General features: G+C 40.3%; 1 protein-coding gene across 1 annotated transcript in view; it reads left to right on the top strand.

The window, feature by feature from the left end:
* thsd4 (thrombospondin type 1 domain containing 4) overlaps nt 1–22619 on the top strand; it is a 48152-nt gene extending 25533 nt beyond the window's left edge. The window contains exons 8-18 of the mRNA XM_075465238.1: nt 9982–10186; nt 13489–13664; nt 13853–13949; nt 14598–14786; nt 14905–15034; nt 15361–15565; nt 15911–16084; nt 16740–16913; nt 17072–17251; nt 17673–17817; nt 18645–22619. Coding sequence (XP_075321353.1) covers nt 9982–10186; nt 13489–13664; nt 13853–13949; nt 14598–14786; nt 14905–15034; nt 15361–15565; nt 15911–16084; nt 16740–16913; nt 17072–17251; nt 17673–17817; nt 18645–18787 — 1818 coding nt within the window. The 3' untranslated portion in view covers nt 18788–22619. The remainder of the gene's footprint in view (nt 1–9981; nt 10187–13488; nt 13665–13852; nt 13950–14597; nt 14787–14904; nt 15035–15360; nt 15566–15910; nt 16085–16739; nt 16914–17071; nt 17252–17672; nt 17818–18644) is intronic.
* Nucleotides 22620–23300: the final 681 nt, after the last annotated feature.

Below are 23300 nucleotides of genomic sequence, written 5' to 3'. Positions count from 1 at the left end.
GTTGTGAGTGTAAAAGTGCCAAGGTCTTAATGAGGATTTCACTGCTGGTTTTAATTTAGATAGACAATGTAATGTATCAATGCAAAGTGCAAGTTAAGTAGCTGGTTGAATGTTACAAGAGGTGTTTGTATCTTTGGGGAAGTGCAGTTTTTTTAATATATTTTGATATCCAGTATTGTTTACAAATCACACTGCTATATTTATAGAAAATATATTATTTGTAAAGTAAACCAGATTTGTGAACTAGTGCAGTATTGAGCAAAAATCCTCTTTTTTTTTTTTAAAAAAAGAAATCTTAAACAGGAAGATAGCTTAAAAATTAGTTTTTTTTTGTGTTTTCTAGAGGGCCTGGGGTCTCCTGACCCCTGAGCATTGGGGGATAACACACAGGAGATTTTTCATCCATACATGTAACCACTTGCACTAAGCACAAGTTTGACTGGGTCAGCACTGCCGTCTGTTCCCAGTAGGACTCCAACTCGTCACTTTAAGGTGCCAATGCCCAGCAGAGACTGTTCTGTCATTCATTCCCAAAACAGTCCATCCAAATCAGAGCCGTGACGTCAGGAGAAACCCTATGCGTCTTAATGGCTGTAGATTCACCGCACTCCATGCTATTTCTGAGTGTTTTACAAGCATGGGAGCCTTTAACGAAGACGCTGTGGCATGTGCTCAGGGCTGTGAGGGCAGTTTGTGGTGTGAACGAGGCCTCTTTTTATTGTTGGGATCAAAGGTCTTGCCACTCTCGCCGACATCTCTTATAAAGCTACAAATGCTTGTGCTTCTATCTTTGAGGATAACAGATAACAGCCTGCCAAGGCTTTGATTTTCTGACTTTTTAGATACTAATTTGAGGAATTAACTACACTTTTGAAAAGCAATTCTAATTTTGCTACTGTATTTCCACAGCTGCTCACGGTTCAGTTTTCTCTTGTAAACAGACCCAGCATGACTGTGTTCCTGCTTTAGTTTTTGACTTAAACAACACTCTGTTGTGAAAAGTGAAAGCCTAAGTGATTACTATCCAAAACATTAGAACTTGGGTTTGTATATGTTTTCACAGACCACCGTCAGGCTTGTTGTAAGTGTCCCAGTTATACCGGAGCCAGAAGTGAAATCTTAGGGAAAGATTGAATAAATGTGTGAGTTCTGAGCTACTGATGAAGTCATATCCACACTATTTTATGTTCATAACAAGACGACTGTTTGTTTCCTTTTCTAACCACGGACTGAAATACTGTGTCTTCATATGGAAGACGGTAGCATACGTCTTAAAAATGACAATAATGCAAGTCACCAATGCAATGGACAATGATGCCTCCGCCCTCCCAACAAAAACCATCGCTGATGCTGGATTTTGCCCTTTTTGCTGATAGCAGCTTGCATGGTCATTCTCCTCTTTGGCACGGAGAACTCGCTGTCCAATGTCTTTCTGTGCTTCTGAGATGAGCTTGTGTCCAGAACAATCTGCAGTGCTTTGGCACTTTGTTGATATATACTTCCTTCTTGCCTAATACAGTTTCAGTTTGTATTTCTGGATGCAGCATCAAGCTGTGTTGAGTGAAAACTCTGGCATCAGACTCCCCGATTCTTTTCACAATGTTAGGGTCTGCAGATGTGGAAATACACAAGTTTGATATAAAAGTACATATAAATTTCTTATTAAATTATATCGATCTTTTTCTTTACTGATCAATGATTCTCTGACAGTTTGGCACAAAGTGGTGAGCCACTATCCAGCCGTGCTTGGAGAGACTTGGAAATTAGGTAGATTCTACTTTTATACCCAGTTGTGACACCCTCGCCTTTCATCATTTAATCTGCTGATCGAAGGATTATCCACAATACTGTTATTTGAATGTTCTTTAAACTTTTTTATGTTTTTTTTTTGCCTACTACTTTAAAGCGTTTTGCCTCAAACTTCAGATTTTTTGAAAGATATATTTTCTTAGTACAATGAAATTGGTCAATTAAGACATTTAAGAAAATTCAAAACCATTGTGGCAAATGGGGTTTGCTTATCCCACACTGGTAAAAGAGCAACTAAGTCTTACTCGATGTTTTAGTCCCTTCAGCAGTCACAATGTTGACTCGATGGCAGTTTCGCTTCCACAGACACAGATGTGTTTGAAGTGCTGACTTAGGTAAAAGCACTGGTGTCTGCCCATGCTCATTAAAACCTGTTAAAGTTACACAGCATCCCAGCATGTGGGAGACAGATGCTGGCAGCTGTGGTCAGATTTTATTTCGTCCTAATCTAAATTAAATCTTAAAACCTGTTGCCAAATATCTGCTCAAATATAATTATAGTGTTTCCCACATATTGCACTTTGATAACTTCTTGTTTTAAATTAGCACTATTTCTATCACTTTAAGTGTAAAAATGAGATTTCTTTGATTTTTGGCTAAATGAATGTGCTGTAAGATCTTGGTAATGTTATTTCCAGACTCAGCGTCCTATCTTGAGGTTACTTACACTGTAAATTCTTTGTTGTTGGAATGATGTTGTCTCCGTATTCTCATCCTGGAAGCCAAGATCAGCCTGGATTGCATTTCCAGATGAGCTTGAGTGTCACAGCTGACCAAATCATGATAACTTCATTGGCCGTTTGCCAGTCAACTTTACAGCCTTTCTATGTATAAAGTTTTTGAAATACTGCACCTCTTCCATCCCAGGAAGCATTTTTACATAAGTCGAGCAAATCGCATCTATTCCAGCCTTTTTTTTCCCACAGTTTTACAGTAAGAAGATGTTGAATGACATAAAATCCCTCACGGCGTAACGGAACTCCAATTTGTTTAAGGAGTGTATTTCAAATGCTACACAGAAAAACAGTGAAAAACTTTTTTTGGAGCAGTCTGTGTCTCACAGTTTTCATTTATTTACTTTTTTTCGATGGTATGAAGAAAAGCAAAAGCTAAGAGAGAAGCTGCCAAGACACAGGTTTTAAGGTTCTGGTTGGAGTCCAATGTGGATTTGTGTGGATTAAGACTTGGTTTGGGGGGGGCTAACCACTGCACCATCTCCAGGCTAAGAAAACATCCTTATTCATAACCTCCGCAATTTCTATTTTTCTTTACTTTTTTTCTTCCGTAGCATTTGGCTCAGCAACATGTAGCCATGGGAGTTGTTTGTGGTCAGACAGTCCGGCCTGAGAGTTGTCATTTGTAACCCAGACTGCTACAAATGGGATACAGAGTGTGTCCAGGGAGATATCCAGGTGCTGTCTCAGTGCTTTATACTGACTCCTTACATGTTCCATAGGTGAGAAAGAGGCAATCACAAGATATGGGTAAAGTAGATTATGCTCTTGCATTTCTGTCAAACCTTCAGTTATATCTTATTCACAATGTGTTCTAGATCGAAAACACTTGAATGGAGTTCCCTTACCTACTTACTTGAGTCCGTAAGCATTTCTACTTTGTGTCATCTATAGTCACAAAACCTAAAAAGGAGGAGTCAGAGAGATGCATATTTTGAACCTTATTCATAATGGAGGACTCAGGTTTCCACTCTGGATGGTATAGTTTGTGTATATGGACCAGAACAGCTGCAAACATTTACATGCTGCTGATGCAGTGGATGCAGCATGCATCTGCTACTGCAAGTCTCTCTTTCAGCCCAGGACTGTTGCTGTCAGTGTCTGTCATTCGCAGATTATTCTGTCTGAGCACTTTGAAACACTAGCTGACAACATACAAATGTCAGCCGGTAGCTAAAGTTTAGGATACCAGAGCACTGGCATTTACCCAGTTGCATAAGGCGCATTTCGACCAACAGCACCCAGAACTTAAACGGCCCAGGGATTTTTCAAGGAGCTAATAGATTATTTCAGCTCAGGGTCATTTGCATTTCCAGTGAGGTCTAAGGTACATGGTACACTGGGCAAGTAAGTCAGTTGAGGTGTAAAAAGTCAGCAGCTCTGCTCAGAGTAGCGTACAGTACCCTAATAACTTAAAGTCTGCTTATATTACACATTTCAACGTGTTGTTCTGGATGTTTTTATTTGAGATTAACATTATATCGGTCTTGTCATGATCGTATCTCCCTTTCCTCATTTATTCTTGACCATCCCAGTTTGCATTGCAGTGCAGGCTGGGTCTTCTCAGCTGATTGAGGAAGGCATGAATGATTGAGTTTTGTTGCTGTGTTAACACAAATTTATAACCTTTCCTTAGCTGCAACCTAAATACAACAGATTTTGCAAACTCTGGTGGAAATTAAATGTGGCGTGACTGAGAGGAGGCAATAAGAGTCTGGGAATCAGGCATGAGAAGTGCAGCAAACTCCCACCCTGAAGAGTCCAGGTAATCTCCAACGTAGGACCTTGCCAGCAGGGTCACTTCAGGCGGAAAAATTTCACCCTCGGAATTCCCTTCATCCCCTGGTTCCTGTTGTGGAAATGAAGGGGCCAGAGGATAAGACCCCCTATATACCACTGGTTCCTGGAAAAGGTTCCTGCAGTGGAAATACTGCTTTAAATTAGCTTTCTATATTAAAATATGATTTCATTAAACATTGTTGACTGACTTCTGGCCTGTGCAACAAAGATCCATGTCGTCTGATATTACAGTCTACCCTATCACATGGGAATTGAACAAATAACAGAACGTCACAAGAGACTGAGCCGCTCCAAAAGTGACAGTATTCATTCACAGTCAAAAACTCCTTTTCTTAGAGAAGTCCCAGTACCAAGAAGTTTTCACCACGTAGCCAAACTGATTTACTACTGTTGAGGGAAGCTAAAAGCCTGCGTGTTGCTTCCGACCACTGCTCTTAATTTAAGCATGATGTCATTAACAATAAACTTTAATTCATATTTACATTCCTAGTGTGGAGCCACAAACCAGGCCTTCTGTCTAGATGAAAGCGCTAATATTGCAAGGCAGCCGTAATATTACACCGGAGCTTTTAGGAAGAAGCTTAGCTTCTTTGTAACTCTGTCTTGACATTGTGTATAGTTTGTGTTGAGCAATGACACAAAGGTTTCACACTTTCCTATAACAACATTTCACTGCCTCTAAATCTTTATTGCACTTTTATGCGTGCAGTTTTTGCACACATGGTTTGAATTTCCAGTTATATTCTGACAGCGATCAAGGAGACTGTCCAAAACATCATTTTTTCCCTACATTTCAACATGGGAATCGATTTTAAGTACAGTATGTGACAAATACAAGAATATAATGGTAAGTAATGATTGTTAAAGTCCCACTCCAGCACTCATCGGTGTTCTTCAGGATTGTACATTTCAAGTTTTTTGCCACGATAAACCTCTCAAGGCTTGGGTATAACTATTCACCTTTTTACCTCATCCCTATGAATGAGGATCTATGTCCTCTTTGTCCTCGTAGCTTTCGCTAGCTTCTCATTTAATTGGAACCTCACAACACATGCAAAATAGCCATGAAGCCCCATTCTGCAAGTATTGAGGATCGGTTCCTCTAATCGTCTACATGGAACATACAGGCTGACCTTTCTGAGACTGTAGGCGGTGTTCCGCAGATCAAGGCACAAATCCCACTTTTTTGGTACTTCATTTAGCAGAAAAAATTGCATTTGCTAATTCTTGTTTACTAGGCAAAGCAAGGCAAGGCAAGTTTATTTGTATAGCACAATTCAACAACAAGGTGATTCAAAGTGCTTTACAGATACATTAAAACAGTAGAAATAAAAAGCATTTTTTAAATTTTAAACAAAAAAGAAAGAAATAAGAACAATAGATCAAATCTGTAGTTAAAATGTGATTAAGTTTCGAAACTCAAGCTTCAGATTTGGAGCTTTATTCAAATGCAGCTGAAAATGCTAATACTACTAATATACTAATATACATGTCTGGCACACAATTGTTGTTGAAATACTAGTTAGTATATTGTCTTGTACAATGTCTTGTCACCAATGCGATAATTCTCACAACCATGCTGCAAGATAAATCTTTACAAATATTTAGGGCAAATGCTGTGGGTGAGTTGTGCTTAGAAAAAGTCTTCAGATTTCATATCTTCATCATGTGTGTAGTAGTTGGTCTGGCTTGTACCAGCTGAATTATTAAGGGATTCACCATGACATAAGAGTCAGTATAGCTGTACTTCATTCATTCTCTGCTTTGTTGTGGCTTCCTTCCTTCTTGTAAAAAACAAATGATTTCCAGATTATAGATCTGAAGGATGGATTATATACTGTGTCAGCATCTGTTGTCTGACATGTTGTATTTGTTTTCACTTCAGAAGTAAGCATAAACACCACTTTTTCCATCAGATCTGAGCAGGGCATCTAGCTGATATGCTGTTTAAATGGTGCGCAGACTTCACTCACTCTGCACACTGCTGGAGTAGTAATGGTTCAGCCCCTTTATGTTATATTGTGACAATGATGGGGAAATCTTACATCCATTTTCTGTGTGGAGCTTGCATGTGCTCCCTGTGTATGCGTGGGTTCTCTCCGGGTATTCCCACCGTCCATAAACATGCAATTTAGGTTAATTGGTGACTCTGAATTGACCCTAGGAGTGCGCGTGAGTGAGGATGGTTGTTTTTCTGCCCCTCCGTGACCCTGAGTTGGATGGATGGATGGATGGATAAAGTACCTTATGTTGCCTATGCCAACACCTCCAACTCACATTTGGCTGAAAACTTTCACTGTATAAAGCTGCACTACTCATTCAACGCCAGGACCCTGGACATCACTTCAACCCTAAAGTTTTGAGACTTCTCCAAGCCCTGCTACAAAGCTTTGCTACAGTGATTCATTTGCTCACCAGCCTCCTTTCCAAGCAGCTTTTGTTTACAATAAAGCTCTATTAAATTCACTGTTCATTACCTACCTGGTGCCAAAGTAAAGCACAAGAAAAACCCATTTCTAGCTGTTGAACATATGGCGCATTTCTACTAGCTCGGCACGGCTCGATAAATAGCGCGCCGAGCCGAAGCGAGCTAGTGGAAACGCGCCAATAGTGGAACATTAATCAGACTAAAGAGCCGAAAACTGCTACAAGTAGCATTTTGGTCACCTGAGATAAGACTCAAAATCAGTCTGTTCTTCCCTCTGTGTCTGTTGGATGTGAAAATTGGAAACTATTTACTGGCTTTCACCAAATAAACGTGTCCTATGTAGCTTGTTGGAAATTACAAGTGACCAAAAATCTTTTAATTCTAATTTTAAATACAGTTTTTGTTTAAAAAGTCAGGCCAGAACATGACTGAAGGATGGGTTTTCTAAGTCTAAGTCTGAAGACATATGGCGTCTCCCACAAGCCTTGAAGTGGAGGAAGGTAAAGACTGATTTAGTTAGTGGAAGTAATGTCTGTTTTTAATGTCCCCTGATTTAACGGTATATATATTTTTTAGATTCATCTCAAGATTTTTATGTTTTGCAATTAACATTTGGCTTCACAACCTACAGTTGTTCTACACTTTACTGCTAATAACTCCACCCCTGTGTGCCAGCGTCCAGGTGCTAGTGTCTCTGCCTTTTCTTTCAGTATTAAAGCTACTGGGTGTGGAGACCATCACTGAACTACAGGCAGCTGAGGACAAACCTATACTTGAATGGGACTAAAACTCACAGCGACTGTGTCTAATTCTAAATGTCTTGTTCTGTTTTTTTGTCTTGGAAGAGACGAAATCTCCAGTGACAAGTGCCTTTGGCTGTGTGTGCGTCCAGTTTCTTACAGCCACTCCACATCATGATGAGTTTAACTCGTCTGCATTGTGTGGGAAAATATTACCCGGATTTGCTTTAGGATGATGTTGTTTTCAGGGCTCACGACTTGACTGCGAGACGACTCCTCCATCCTGACGGATGTAACCATTTCCAGATGAAGGTTGGCTGTAGTGACACTATAAAAGTCCTGTTTTATTTTCAATTAAAACAGGGTGATTTCCCCCCACCACATGGCACAAGCCACCCACAGAGAATGGGTGAAAAAAAGCAGCATTGTGGTCTCAAAGTGAAGAAACTGCACCAGGACTGGAAAGCTGCCTCCTCAGCTATACTGATATTGCCGCTTACACTTTGCTGGGAAGAGCCAGCAAAATTCTGAGCTTGTAGCTGCATGCATTCATGTGTCCTGACACCAGCAACGCCTCATCTTGATGGGATCACGGTTAAGGTCACATATGTTGGAAACAGACTGGAGGATAGATGTGACAATCTGTGAGATTATTCAGGGACAGATTACAGTGTTAGTGCTTTTTTTGCAGCATGGCCCTTCAAAGCCGACAGGCTTGTCTTTACAGTTTGGGGATTTTAATAATGCAGCTGTCCAAATCAGTTGACATCAAGCAGTCATTTAAATTTCTAATGCTTCCTGCACTGTCGGAGTAAAATCCCTTGGCTCTTTCCTTCTCAGAGGAATGAAGATCCTGTGTTTTTATATGCACAGTCGGTGGATATTACTTTGATCTTTTTGATTTTGAGTCAAGATTGCACCTCCTTGTCTCCACTTCTGCATTAACATGCTTTGATCAAAACATTTTCCCATCCAAATAGCCATCGAGACAGAAACCTCTCTCCATGTCAGCGTCTCCTTTATGGGAGGAACATTTTCCCTTTTCAGGCAAAATGATGCTCAGCTTCTGTGATTGTGCCGGTTGAAGGCATTTATGGTGAAAATAGATACGCAGAGGAGATATTCGTTCATGAGTGGTAGTGAAAACAGGCCGCCCTCCTTGACTGCACTTTTATTTGTTTTTAATGGTAGACGCACTCTACCGTGGCCACTTAAAAAAAGGCTCTTAGCTTCTTAGTTATTGTGTTATGTTTAGAGCCTGTGATCCTGCTCCAAGCTGAGCTGCTTGTCATTTCAACTCTGATCTTAGAGGTGTTTGGCACTTTAATTTATTTATTTCATTTTGTTCAGCGCTTAGCTCGCTGTCCTCTCTTTCCATCACTTGCTATTTCCCATATGGAAGCAGGCACTTCATGTTTGTTTTGGCCCAGGCTGTGTTCTAGCTAAGAGCAGGGTGACTGGCTCATTCCACCTTTTCTGCCTCCACCTCTTCTTTCTACCTCTTTTCATCCTTTTCCTATACCTTTCTCCACCTGTTTATCCTCTTATTGCTGTGTGTCTGTCTTGCCACGGGCCTTTAGCTGCAGATTTATGACTGCTCGAGAGCTGCAAAATCCGTTGAGATGGCCAGATTTTTTACGAGTCATTATACACGTCCTGTAAATTTGTTTATGTCATTTATCTTTACAGTTAGGTTTGGCACCTCGTGACCACATGGAAAGGTCAACATCCAGGAATTAGTCTGTGTTGTTGAAGGACCTATATTCATTATTTTCTTGATAAAGTTGGTGTCCAGTATAAACATTAGCTCTGATGGAAGTATGTTTGTGTTACAACAAAGAGTAAGAGGGATGTCTCAGCTGCAGTCAGTTGGTCTGCATGGCAGGTGAGAGTATAAGTTTTGAACTTACCTTGGCACTGCGATGGCTTCAGTGCAGTGTTTGAGTGTACGGTAGCTTGCTGCAAGAAGTTTTGGCTCCTGGACCGCCTGTTTGCACAGCTTTTAGTGCTGGTTTGAGTGGATTTATGGACTACTGGTGTTAACCGTTCTATTTTTACTGTGTCGAGGTTTCCTGCAATTTATTACCACCAATGTGACACCGAAAACTCACAACCTAGAGAAATAGGAGGGAAAATCTGGGATAATTTCAAAGGCAGTCGCACCAAAGGGATGCGTTCTGAAAAGTAACAAAATACCAGCAAATTATTTGTTCTGTTATTGTAGTAAACAATGTGGATTTATGGAGTAAATTTACATGTGAAACTCGGATATCCCTTGTGAAAATACAGTCTTTTAAGCCTTGTTAGGTACTTCTTGAATAGCCCATACAATTCCACACATCCTGTAAACCTTAAACTATTTTATTGAACACTCTTAGAACATGCTTTGATATTTCATTTTGAAGTTTTCACTCTGCTGTGCTTATCGTTCAACTCCTCCTCACTCCCTCATTCCCTTTCTGTTCCTCAGAGTCTGGGCTGTGATGAGTATCTCGGATCGGGGAAGGCGATGGACAAGTGTGGAGTTTGTGGAGGCGACAACACAACCTGCAGGCTGGTTTCAGGGCTCTTCAGACACAGTTTATCCAAGGTCGGCTACCATAGGATAGTCGAGATCCCAGAGGGAGCCACTATGATCAACGTGACAGAGATGGTGAAGAGCAGAAACTACCTAGGTGGGCTATGAAAACACATGACTGCACTGCAGAGAAACCAGAGCTATGTAGAGCAGTGTGTTCAGTGTATCTCAAGGCTGGCTTTCTTGATTTTTGTCTATTTTGAATCATTAACACAACCTATTATGTTGGCGTCAGGATGTCCTTACTTTGCTGCAGCTTGCCTGGTGCTACACTGCTCACATAAAAGCTATGTTTTAGTTTATTACTCACGCACTCACGATGCAGTGTTCTCTGTAAAGAATACTCACTGGGAGACAGTGGTAACCACCTGCTGATGCATTTCAGACACTTCATAATTATGTGTTGGGTATTCTCATTTTTTCTGTCGCATAAACAAATCCAAATCTGAGGTGAGGAATAGCTGTTTCTTGTAAATGCACAACACTAACATAAAGCTTTGTGACACAAATCTATGCTCACTTGTAATTTTTTTTCTATCTATCTACTGTACATAACCATTGACTGCAACTAACTTTAATCATCTTTCCTATTGTTCAAACAGGAATCCTACCTACTCATCTTCCACTTTTCACGTCAAACCAGTTCTGTGATTAATTGTCCTCTTAATATATACAGTATATTTACTCTTTTAAACTTCTACCACCTTTAGTTTTTTGCACCTGAGCTTTTCAGGCCCTCATCACGTCTGCTCATTTTTGCCTTTTCACAACGCTTTTATCTCTTTGTAAAGGGAGTAATTAAAACTAACTGTGAAGCCATTGTCAGACTCTGTATGGCCTCTAGCACCTTTGACAGTTTGGGAGGGCGAACTGCTTCATTTGGCTGGTGGCGTCATGTCCAACTCACTCATCAGTGTGAAAATTGAGACATTTATGTGGTACAGATTGACTAGTATGATAGCAAAAGTAGTATTTCTCTAGCAGAAAAATGATCAGCAGAGTGCTGCGGAGCACAATAAGCTTGCAACTTAAACGGTGATGAAACCACACCAATCAGCAGCAACACCAGTCTCTGGACAATCTGAGCTCCCGCTTTTCTGTGCTCGCCATAATTTCTGTTTTACAGATCACACAAAATGACAGTTGAACTCAGGATGGATAGCTAGAGAAGCTTCTCAGCCATGTTATTGGTTTTCTGAAAAGTAGTTACAATAATGATACCTTAACCCGTCTGAAAAGTTCAGAGATTTCAACTTAAAAGTGCTGGCAGTGGCCATGTAAAAAGAAGCAGAGCTCTGTTAGGAAGAAGGGGTTCGCAGTTATTTTCTGTTGGCAGCTGCATACACTTTGGGAATAAAGTGGAAAAAATATGATAACTTTTTTTTTTTAAAAGAAAGGAAAAAAAAACACTAGGTGAACACAAACTTTTTTTTTATGATTGGAACCCATCTCCACAGAACTATTAATTTGGAACAACATGCTGGAATGCATCTGAGCCTAAAACTGTGTCATTAAGTCCTCTGATAACCCCTGTGCCAAGTCTAGAGCACCTCTCAAGTAGGATTGTTCAATACTTACTGATTAGTTTTACAACTCCAAAGATTTTTAGCTGGTCAGCAATCTTCCTGTAATTTTTTTCTGTTTGGTCTGTGTGGGTAGTCTCACTGGTCATTCTTTTGACTGTGGAGCCATGATTCAGACATGCTGATAGACGCAGTGCAGAGGTCCAAAACTGAGAACTTTCGGTGTTGATGGATTTTTTTCTCTCTTTGTCTTTGGTAACCCTGCTCCTGCAGTTAAGCAAATTGGAAATCCTTGGTTTTCTAAATTTTATACGAATGATCTCATGAGTTTTTTTCACTTTAGTTCAGCAAGCCTCTATTTTTGGGCCTTTCTTTTCAGTATAACCTGTATATATCTTTATTGGTATATCAGTTTGCCAGACAGTATCATGCCAGTAATGGAACAGTACTGTTTTAGCCTATATTCATTTCTTTAGAACAGGCACTTATGCTTGTAAAGGGTGAGAACAGTATGGTGATGCTTGAACCGTTTCCATTGACAGTATCACTCAGAAGTTTCGACACTTCTCATTCACATTGCATGGGAGTGTCTAAACATTCAAGTAGTACAGTTAGCGTAGGTATTGAAAGTGTTGGAGAACTTGTCTCCCCTAACAGCTCATTTTCATGTCTCAGTGCAAATTGACCATTTTATTTTCCATCTTGGTTCATAGTTTCATTCATTGCAGCCTCCCTCAAAGCTCTGCTTTAATTCTGGCCCAAAATATACAGAGAAACTTGGAATCTCCTTCCACCACATGCAGTAATACGTTAAAGATTAAATGTAAGAAGAACGTTATGTGAGATTATTAAAAGCTGTTTATAAGAAGTCTTTTTATTTGATACATTGACATGGGACTAGTCCGAAACTTAGCAATGCTTGATTTCCCTGGTGCAATTGAAAGGTAAATCAATGTGTAGTTTTATATTTTTCATGTTTTCTCCAGTGTGCAGTTGCCACGACTATTCATTACTGTGAGTCGGCCTTTCAACGCATCCTTTGGGAAACACTCTACATAAATAATAGTGATGTTTTTACAGAGGTGACTTATTTTTTTAAGTGACTGTTCTTATGTCAGACAGTGTTTAATGTGTGTCCCAAATGAGCAGTAGATTCAGACGAAGAGGGGCACGGCCCTAAACTCCAATACGGCTGCTTTCCTGGAGGAAGGCGCATAAACACGTTCTCATTAGAGTACCCTCAAACCTCACCCTTCATTTGAAGGAATTCAGTAGCTACCTTTCAAATCCCACCAACATGGATGCCAAGCAGGTATCAAATAATGCACTGGCTTTACTTTCTCAGTAAAGAAATTGGGAAACTTCCCGGGGGATAAACGACACACAAGTTATCTGAAAATGCAGATTAGGAGGTTACAAAATCCCAGGCAGCATCACCAACAGTATCCTCACTCTTCTCAATAGGTCTCTGTTTGAGGCTGTGCATGTCTAATAGTGCTTTTAGTTGTCCAAACACTCTTTTACAGGCCCGTCTAATGTTACACTCCTAATGCTTTTCTAATGGCCTTTTATTTAATCCACGAAATCGGTGGAAAACATCTTGAGAGATTTGGTTGCAGGATTTGCATGAAAGCTTTGTCCGCCCAAACAGTTTGTCACCTCAGTTAAAAGCATTGCTTTGAAACTTTACGTGACAGCATATACTCAGTTAGCAAATACTCATTTTAGAGAAAATCAACTTCGGAGCATTTTCTTTCCCTTCCAGCAGATGTCTTTATGTTAACATGGTTTTACATTAAACAAACATTATGTGCAAGATTCAGCCTTTTGCTTGAGCTTGTGGTGATTATGTGATCATTCCCTGTGCCTCTTCCAGCTCTGCGAAGCCGTTCGGGGAGATCCATTATTAATGGGAACTGGGCCATTGACCGACCAGGGAAGTACGAGGGTGGAGGGACCATGTTCACCTACCGCAGACCCAATGAGATCAGTAATACAGCCGGGGAGTCCTTTCTCGCTGAAGGGCCCACCAATGAAATCCTGGATGTTTATGTGAGTAAAAACAGAAAATGAGTTTGGACGTCCAAATGAATGTCAGTAAGTCTTCTCATTTAATAAAAAGCTTACGTTTGAGCTGAGACAGCAGATATCGCATGCTGGAAGGACAAATATTTAAATAAAGTGAATAAACAGCAAGTTATTTTGGGATTGTTTAAAAAGTCTCCTCCACTTTCCTTTAGATGATCTTCCAGCAGCCAAACCCTGGTGTTCATTATGAGTACATTCTCCCCTCTGAGGAAATGATTGCACCTCAGCAACCAAACCACAGAACAGAAGGTAAATTAGACCCACTTACAGGAGAAAGTAGCTGTCGGACTAATCATTAAAGGAGACATTTTATGCCCTTTTTGTTTTTTTTTATAAGTTGGCAGAATATCCTGATGCCTTAATGTTTGTGACATGCTATGGCCAAAAATACCACGGGGATACAGTACAGCATTTCCATTTTTAATCATGAATTTACAGTTACTGAAGGTATTTGCAGTATGATGGACTTAAGATAGTTTGGAAAGGGCCTAACATCTCTTCCCAGATTGATGGGCCGCAGTAATTACTTCTCAAAGATCATTGCTGATGTCTTTCCTCTTTTGTATTGTGTCCACACACATGAATGCTACAGAACAGAAAACTGTAGGGTAAAAAAAAAAAAGGTAGAAGAGTTTTAACTTCCTATTTCTAAGGCCCCAGTGAATGCAGCATGATTTGAAGTTGAGTTGAGATAAAAATAGAGATCTTTCTGGATTTTTCTTCTACGAACAAGATGTCTACTTTTAGAAAAAGAATAATCAATACTTGCAGTCCTACACATGTCCAACTCGTCCTATAATCACCTATTCAACCCAACATTTAAACTACCTAATCTTTACCCATTTGTTACTATTGCTATATTTCTGTGTGAGTCTAAACTTTGAATCTGTGTCTTAGGGAATGGACAGGATGGAAACGGGCAACACATCAACACTCAACAGGAAAACTTTAATTCAGCAGGTGGGGAGAGGTATCCAGTTCATCACCCTGACAACCAGGTACCTGTTGTACAACCACCGAAACGTGAGCGAGAGTACAACTGGAAACTGACTGGTGCTACAGAATGCAGTGCCTCTTGTGGAAAAGGTTTGACAACATTGTTTTGTGTAAAATGTTTTTTTTTGTTTTACATGATAGACACACTTGTAACTAATGCCGTATGACTGGCCAATTTACATTAAGTCAAAATTGTCTTTGTTTTCAGGTTTCAGATATTCTGTCTTTCACTGCGTCCACCGGCTGAACCACGTTCAGGTGTCGGACTCTTTATGTGACAGCAGCACCCGACCAGCCCCTCAAGAGGAGGCCTGCAACCTGCAGCCCTGCCCGGCATTGTGAGAGATCACTCTTCTATTCTCATTCTTAGGCAAATTACTGAGTACAGCTACATTTAAAGGCCTTTCTGCTCAAAATACAGTTTAACCTTATAGTATACAGACTACTGTTATGTAATGATGTCTTTTTATAAGCTGTAGGAAATTTGTATCCAACATTTAGACAGTCGGTGAGTGGTGGGGATTTGTTCAAGGATTTGCCTTTACGTTATCTCAACCTGTCCCTCACATAGACAGACAAAGCACATCTCCAAGAGACTAATTACATCTACAAAAAGCAACAAAATGAAAGCAACGTTACCAACATTCATTTCTTTCATGATTAGCTGGGATATTGGAGAGTGGTCTGAGTGCAGCAAGACCTGCGGCCTGGGAATGCAGCACAGGCAGGTCCTGTGTCGCCAGGTTTACGCCAACCGCACCCTCAATGTCCAGACGAGCCACTGCCGACACCTGGAGCAACCGGAAACAGCCAGTACCTGCCAGTTGAAGATCTGCAGTGAGTGGCAGATCCGCTCCGAGTGGACCTCTGTGAGTGGCAGCAGTCAGCCACATCGTGACTGACACTTTGTCCTTTTCGGTTATTGTACAGCATCCCTTGGATGATATAACGCTTGAGAGAATAGATAGGGATGTGTACCATAAATGTTTCTAAAATCATCGACAAATGTTTTAGTTTTTGTTTAGTTTGACACTCAAAATATGATGGACAAACATTTTGACTCCCTTTACTTTGACACTGTCCCACAAAGTGATGGTAAATACAGTGTAGTTCTCATATACTTGTTCACTAACCAAAGCTAGGGCACACACACTCATGAAATATACAGTCTTTCTAGCTGTGCTGTATTAATCAAGTAGCATGTGTCTCCATAGTGCTCAGTGCCATGTGGGCTGGGTCAGAGGTCAAGAGAGGTACGCTGTGTGAGCAATGTGGGCGACTTTGTTCCTGATGAGGAGTGCAACATGAATCTGCAGCCTGTCAATGTGGAGAACTGCGACATGGGAGCCTGTGCCAAGAGCTGGTTCTACACAGAGTGGGGCAACAGGGTAGGTGTCAGAGTCAGTGGGACACAGTATCTTTCATTCATTACCAATAACAGTGGCACTTGTTGTACCCTGTAGGTGTGTCTTCGTCAATCAAGTATCTATTCTCGATAACTGATACAAAGCTATTCTTTTGAAGGAAATTTGAACAACTAAAAACACGTATCAGAGAGAAAAGTGTGAGAACTGGGAAGAAGTAAAATAAAAAAACACCATTTCATTATTCCTGCAGCAGGACCGGTCAGACTGCACAGTGATCATTAAGCGACTGAAGACAAAAATAAACAGCGTGGGACAGATTTAGTTTGCTTGCTTGTTTAGATTAACTTTTTTTTTTTAAAGAAAACAGTGTGGTTCAAACAGGGAAATGAATCATTCTGATTTTAATAAATGGACTTCAGACTTGAAACATGCAAACCACAAAGCTTACTTGGATGTGAATTGTTAAAGAAACTGAAAAATAAAAATCTAATTCTTTCCCCCTTTTGTTTGTGCAGTATATAAAAAAATGGGCTTTCTGTTTAAAGCGATCGTGGCTTGTTTGTTTGCCATTTTACCCAAAACGTTTGATGTAGTTTTCTAAAAGAGGAAGGATGCTTTGGTTGCCAGGTTGCTGATTGATGAAACGGATTGATTGTGGGCCTTTTTTTCCCCACAGTGCTCTGCAGAATGTGGGATGGGTGTGCGAACCCGGGGAGTTCTCTGCCTGACCAACCACGTCAGCAGTCTCCCTCTGGAAGGATGTGGCAGCGAGCGGCCTGCAGACTCTCAGGTCTGCAACAGCGGCCCCTGTGAGAATCGCATTGAGTGGTTCACGGGCCCTTGGAGCCAGGTATGAGGATGACAGAAGGCTACACTGGGCTGCAGGAGAGGTCTTCTATTACCTGGGTTATTGCTTTAACAACAGTGCTGCCTTTTTTTTTTTTTTTTACCTTGTCTCTATTTAGCTTTCACTAACTGCATCCAAATGCCTTTTAATTTCTGATGCAGTGCTCTGCAGAGTGTGGCTCAGGCAGCCAGCAGAGGTCAGTTGTGTGTCTAATGAAGTCAGAGGAAGGACTGACAGCCATGCCGCCTTATGAGTGCTCATCCCTGGATCGGCCGCTCGGTCAGCAGAGCTGCCACCTGAAGGCCTGCGGAGCCAAGTGGTACCACACTGACTGGAGTGCTGTGAGTAGGATGGGAAGCTCTCCCTGCTTTCAGTATTTAGATGTTTAGAAAATTTCCATTAGAAATATAGCTAGATTTTAAGCCCTTTTTTAACTGAACCTTAACCTTGGCGAAGTCAATCCACTTTAAAGAGCAAAATATAATCTCTATAAGCAGATATCAGCATCTGAATATGCTGAACTTTTAGGCAAGGTTGGAAGTTTTTTTGTTTTAGAAGCTTTATGGATTCCGTTTGTTGTCCAAGTAGTTTTTTAATATAAAAGTTCAGTTTATAAGTCACATGAACCAGTTGACTTGTGGTGCCCCCTTCTGGTGCTTACACAATAGTAAGAGGAAGAATGTTAGCTGCAGCAAAAGAGCCAACAGGCTAGATATTTATTAATGTCGAGCTGACTGCTGTCCCTGACTCTTGCCCCTCCAGTGTTCAAAAACATGTGAGGGAGGTTTCCGTGTGCGGGAGGTGCGCTGTCTGTCTGACGACACGATGTCCAGTGAGGGTTGTGAAGAGCAGCTGAAACCAGCAGAGAGGGAAGACTGCAACCCAGAGCCCTGCATACCTCATATAGGTCAGTCAACTTTTATCATGTTGTCTGGAATACGACTGACTCAGAATGTTTCCTGATGATTTTAGCATGCTCACGAGGACACAGTGCCTGGAATGTCCAGCCCACTTCACAGCAACCCTTCATTCTCATTTGTACTCATTTAGTTTTCATCCTTGACTACAGTGAAATGAAAACATCTTTAGCCTTTAGTCTTTGCCCCTCATTTCTTTATGTTTTGCCAGAAAAACAGGAAATAGGTGCAGCGACTTGTTAAAGAAAATTTTTAAGTACACACTACACATAATGTAGAGATATGCCAAGTTCTCAGTTAACACCTTTTTTTCGGCAACCCGTGGGTGTTATATTTGGAATTTTTCATAGATGAAACCAAAAAAAAGGGAACAAATTCAATCTTTCAAAAAGGCTTCTACCAGCAAAGTGCCTGAAGATATTATTGAGATTTGGCTCTTTGTGTGTAGAAACAACACATACGCATCCCTTGAATTAGGTGTCTTGGTTATGATTGAATTATTCATAGATCAGTGTTAAGCAGCTTATGAAACAAGGGGGAAAAAAAACAACGTTCCTCTGAACATGGTCATTCCTCAGAAAATGCTCTGGACTGAAAATGAGTTAAAAAAAAAGCAGCTAATATCCAAAGGAAAACTTTAAGAAATTCCGACAGCCTACTGATAAAGCCACCTTAAAAGATTGCAAGAAAGTCTGGCTCCTTGGAAGCCAAATATAAAGAAATGAGGGGTGGCTCAAGATTTTTAAGCAGAACTATAAGTATTATGTATTTGCTGGAACCTGATGATGTAAGATCAAACTTCCTTTTTTTGTTTCAGATGAGAACTGCAGAGACAAGTACTTTAACTGTAATGTGGTGGTCCAGGCTCGTCTCTGCGTGTACGATTACTACAAGACAACATGCTGTGCTTCATGCTCACGAGGGGCCCACAAACATATTATCCATCGGGGCCGCAGCTAGCACTCTCTACAAGGGTCCCTCAGCTCCATGGTGGGCCAGACTTTATACCCACTAAAAGCCTCTGGCTCTGGGCCTACCTGAAGAACTAAACTGGCAAGGCCTTGCCTAGAATGGACACTTAGGTTGCCAAGGATGGAAACTGAAGGAATCTTTTTGTTGGTTCGTTTGGATGCAGCTGTTTGGAGAAAATAACAGCTATGAAATGCAGATGACAGGAATCCAGTTGCTGGATAAACAGAGCCCTGGTGGGATGGGGGAGATCAGTAGCAAACTGGGGGATCCGAACACTTCTTGGGTCCTTTGCTTCAAGGGAAAAGTTTGCAGCTGTTTTTCACCAATAAAGTTTCTTATGGATTACTTACGAAGAGTAAAGCACCAGTAAAACCATTCGTCAACCATATATATACAAAGTGTATATTCTAGTATGGTTCTTTTCACCGTAATACTCAGATTCATGGCATGATATCATATGAAGTTGATGCTGCTTCACCAATAATCAACTATTTAAATTTCACCATTGACCAAAGATGTTTGACCTCATCTTATATGACAACTATTGCACATTAACACCCTTTCCTTAAGAAACAAATACCTTGCCTCAAATCCTCCACGATACTCGTTATGTATTATTTCCTCACAAAAAAATATCTAAATTTGTCTTTTTTGGCAACCCACCTGTTTTCCCTCCTATGGAGCCATGAGGTGTAAAAGCAGCTTATGTAATATGTGCATATATGTATATATGTATGTCTGACAGAATGAATGATTAAGGTTGTTTAGCCTTTAATGGTTCTCAGTTCTTCCACCGAGACTGAAGAGTAAAAGAGCTCTCTTTATTTATGTATGTGGCTCCCGAGGGAGGACGCTGGTTTATCGACCACTGGTGGCTTCTTTCTTTCTGGCTGTGCTGCCTCTAAGCCAATCACAACCTCTGAACAGAATGTAGGCATTCCACAGCCTGCTGGATGACAGAAGCAGATGCTCAGAAACCCAAATGGCTTTTTTTGGAGAGTTGAAAAAAAAATGTTTTTTTGTTTTTTTTCCCCCTGTGGCATATAAACTGTACAATCCCTGATAATCCATAATTAGCCAGAAAATATTAACATTTAAATGTAATACCAGTATTTTACAGATCTTGATTTGTTGTAGTGCACCTGAGGTTTACATTCATAGTGAATCCTTGTTTATGAACCACCTTTTCGTGCCATAACAGAGCTTTTTCCAGCTTTATACAAAACTTCATACAGTACCTCTCACATGTATAGCATTTATTGCAATATAACTGGGATTAATTCCATCCAAGCACTACAGACTTAGATGTAATTTACAAGTACCTATATGAATCAGGATTTAAATTAAAAAAAATTCAAGTATGCAGCCAAATATGTCCCCATTCTTTTTCAGAAATCAGTCAAGGAGTGTGAAACTAAACTAAATATTCAACATTTGACTGTGACTTGTTATTCGTGTATTTTCCTCTAAGAATTCAAGTGTCCAGCAGTTGATTTTCACGAGGAGCGTTCCAGAGAGTTAATGAAATAAACATAGTCAAACTTAATTTTTGCATTAAACAGCAGCTTTTCCGTGTGTGATTCCTTCAGATGAAGACAAAATAATGTTTTCGTGACATCCATCTAGAGGTTAAAGTTGGTATTACAACATATTGAACATGCTGCTTCTTGGAATAATAGAAAATTGTGATGCGACGAAAGACATGCCGTCACATGAACCATAAAAATTGAGCGAAAAAACTGCGAAACAAAACTTGTCAAATGATTCACCATTCCTATTATCTATGAGTGGCAAAAGTCTCTGAACTTTTTGTTTTAATTTTGGGTGTGACCCCCCCTCCCGCTGCAAAGAAATAACTGCATTTAAATATTTCTTGTAATTGCTGATCAGTCCTGAAACTGGACCGGGAACATGTTCGTCTGTACAGAATGAGTCCCTCCTTCAGGTCCATCCACAAACATTTCTTTTGGAGAAAGTCCAAAGCATAATCTTTATTCTTCCTTAATGATTTTTTGGAGAATTATTTGTGTTATGGATGTGATATTGCAAGACAGAGTTTATATAAAAGTCATGTAAAAGTAAAACAACCAAAAAAATGGTCTTAAGAATTCTTGGTGCCAATTTTCCACCTTTTCCTCATTAAGTGAACGGGAAGCTATGTCTACGCCCTCATACCTGCCTGTCAGCAGCTGACACTGGCCTTTTCTCTTTACTAACCTCTGTTTAGCACTTCTAATGTTGGGGTAAATCAGCTGTAAATGTTTGAACCAGATATCAATTCTCAAGGAGAGGAAGTTAGATTATACAATCACATGCAGGTGGAAGTATCAGAATGTCATATATTCATGTTATATGACAGCCAATGAATGGTAAAGGCATAGCGTGCCGACCGATATTTATGGCAAAGGAGCTCCTGGGTTAGGCGGCCAGAAAACCTCGCTCTGGATCCCAGCTGGTTAGTTCGTAAGTTCCTAGTTGAGAGCTCGGTTCAGATGCCCTGGCTCGTTCGGCTTCTAGCTCAGCTACCTCACGAGTTCCAGGTCAAGCACCCATGAGAGCTCAGATCCTGGATCATTCAGTAAACAGCTAGTTCGTCTAGTTCCTGATTCATGGACAAGCGACCTTCCAGCTAATTCTTGGCCAAGGTTGTTGTTGCTGGGCTATTACCAGAGGGATCCTAAGTCAGCAAGTTTCTTAATCAGCTCCAGGCCCATTGCTGGCCAAGCTTCAGCCATCTTCCTCATCTAACTTGTGCTAACATCCTTAACTTCCTAGTTTCCTTAGTTCCTCAGGGCACATGCATATCAGCTGTACAGTCCCATCCCTGAAGAGGTCCAGATTGGTTCCTTAAAACAACCTGTCTGACTTTGTCTTTTAGAGGATGTAGGTGGTGTTAACTAGATTCAGAAATTCTCAGCCGCAGCATTGGTGGCTGATTTAGCTCAAGATAAAAGAAACACCTTATAGACAGATTAATAATGTTGGAAACTTTATTTTTAGCACAGGGAGACATTAAAATTGATTTAATTTTGATATAATTCAGAATTGATAGTTGCATCAGAGATCGTAAGACATCATGCCCTGAATACATAAACATACATACTACCACCATCAAGGTTGGTTCGCTGGATTGCAGCATTTTCTTTCTTTCTTTCCAATTCCAAATGCTTCATATTTAAATTCAAAACTTATTTTGGTCTCATTCATCCACAGATAACGTTATAGCAGTATTCTGGCTTGTACAGATGCTTTTTTGCAAAACCCAAATGGACATTAATGCCTTGAAGAGCTCTTTGTCCTTGAGACCCTGTCATCCAGACCATTGTGGCTCAGTGTTGTCCTGATGGTGGACTCAGGAACTATCAGCAACATTGGATAAAAGTTGCTGCAAGTCACGCGAGTTGCTGTGAGTTGCTGTGACTGAATTATTAACATTCCTTGCTTCTGGAGTGATCTCAAGTTGGTCAGTTCCTTGGGAGTGTATCAAAAGTCTTGAATTCCCTCCATCTGCACACAATCTGACTGTGGATTGGTGTAGTTTGAATACTTAAGAAAAGGTTCTGTAGATTTTTCTAGCTTAATGAGCACGAACATCTATTTCTGACATTGTCAGAAATGCCATGTACCGTATCTGTGCATTTGAAGGTCAGAATTAGATCAATTTCTGTTCTTTGGATAAACCAGAGAGCACATTCACCCCTGATTGTTTTTCCACTGCTTGAAAATACCAGTCCAGCTTCACGTTCATGTTAACTGCTTGTCGTGGAGGTTCACATACTTTTGTTACCCACGGATGTTATTTCAGATCCTTTTCCGAAATAAATTTTAAAATGATAAAATGTTTAATTGAGTTCTGTTTATCTGCTTCTGGCACTTGAGTGGAATATCTTATGATGTTTAAGGTCCATTTCAGGCAGAACTATAAGACAAAAAGGCTCCACAGACTTTCAACACTGCTAATGTTTGTACAGCATACAGAGCACTAAATCAGTGCACCTTAATGCCAGAATGATTGGTATTGTTTTTGTGTGTATATTACCATCTAATTAAACCCCCAAAACACAGTTTAACCCTTAAAACTGACGGTCAAGGAAACAAAGGCAGCACTTGCTTGTTTGCAGGACTGGCCAGGCCCTGTTTCAGGAGGTAGATAATTAAGTAAAGGCCAGGCTCCACAAGGAGAACCATTTCAACAGCACCCAGAGGCTCAGGTCAATACTTATGACATATACTGACACGTTTTTTTTTTTAAATGTATTGACTGTTTCTTTTGCTTCTTGCACAAAAGCATAGTTTTAATCCGATTTTTGCCTTGGATTTAGGTCCATTTTGCAAGCCTTTTAATCCATAATAATAATAATAATAATGTCCTGTTTAGGAACATATTAAAACAAGGAAACATTGTAATAAGGTTAAAAAACTTAACTTAGAGAAGAACAGGTGTGTTGATTTTAGCCCCCACAGAAAAGATGATGAAGTTTGAACCATATGAGCTACTAAT

Source organism: Odontesthes bonariensis, chromosome 1 (genome assembly GCF_027942865.1).
Source record: "Odontesthes bonariensis isolate fOdoBon6 chromosome 1, fOdoBon6.hap1, whole genome shotgun sequence".
NCBI classification, from domain to species: domain Eukaryota; kingdom Metazoa; phylum Chordata; class Actinopteri; order Atheriniformes; family Atherinopsidae; genus Odontesthes; species Odontesthes bonariensis.
The sequence above is the reverse complement of the archived record's forward strand: the minus strand, read 5'-3'. Positions and strand labels throughout refer to the sequence as shown.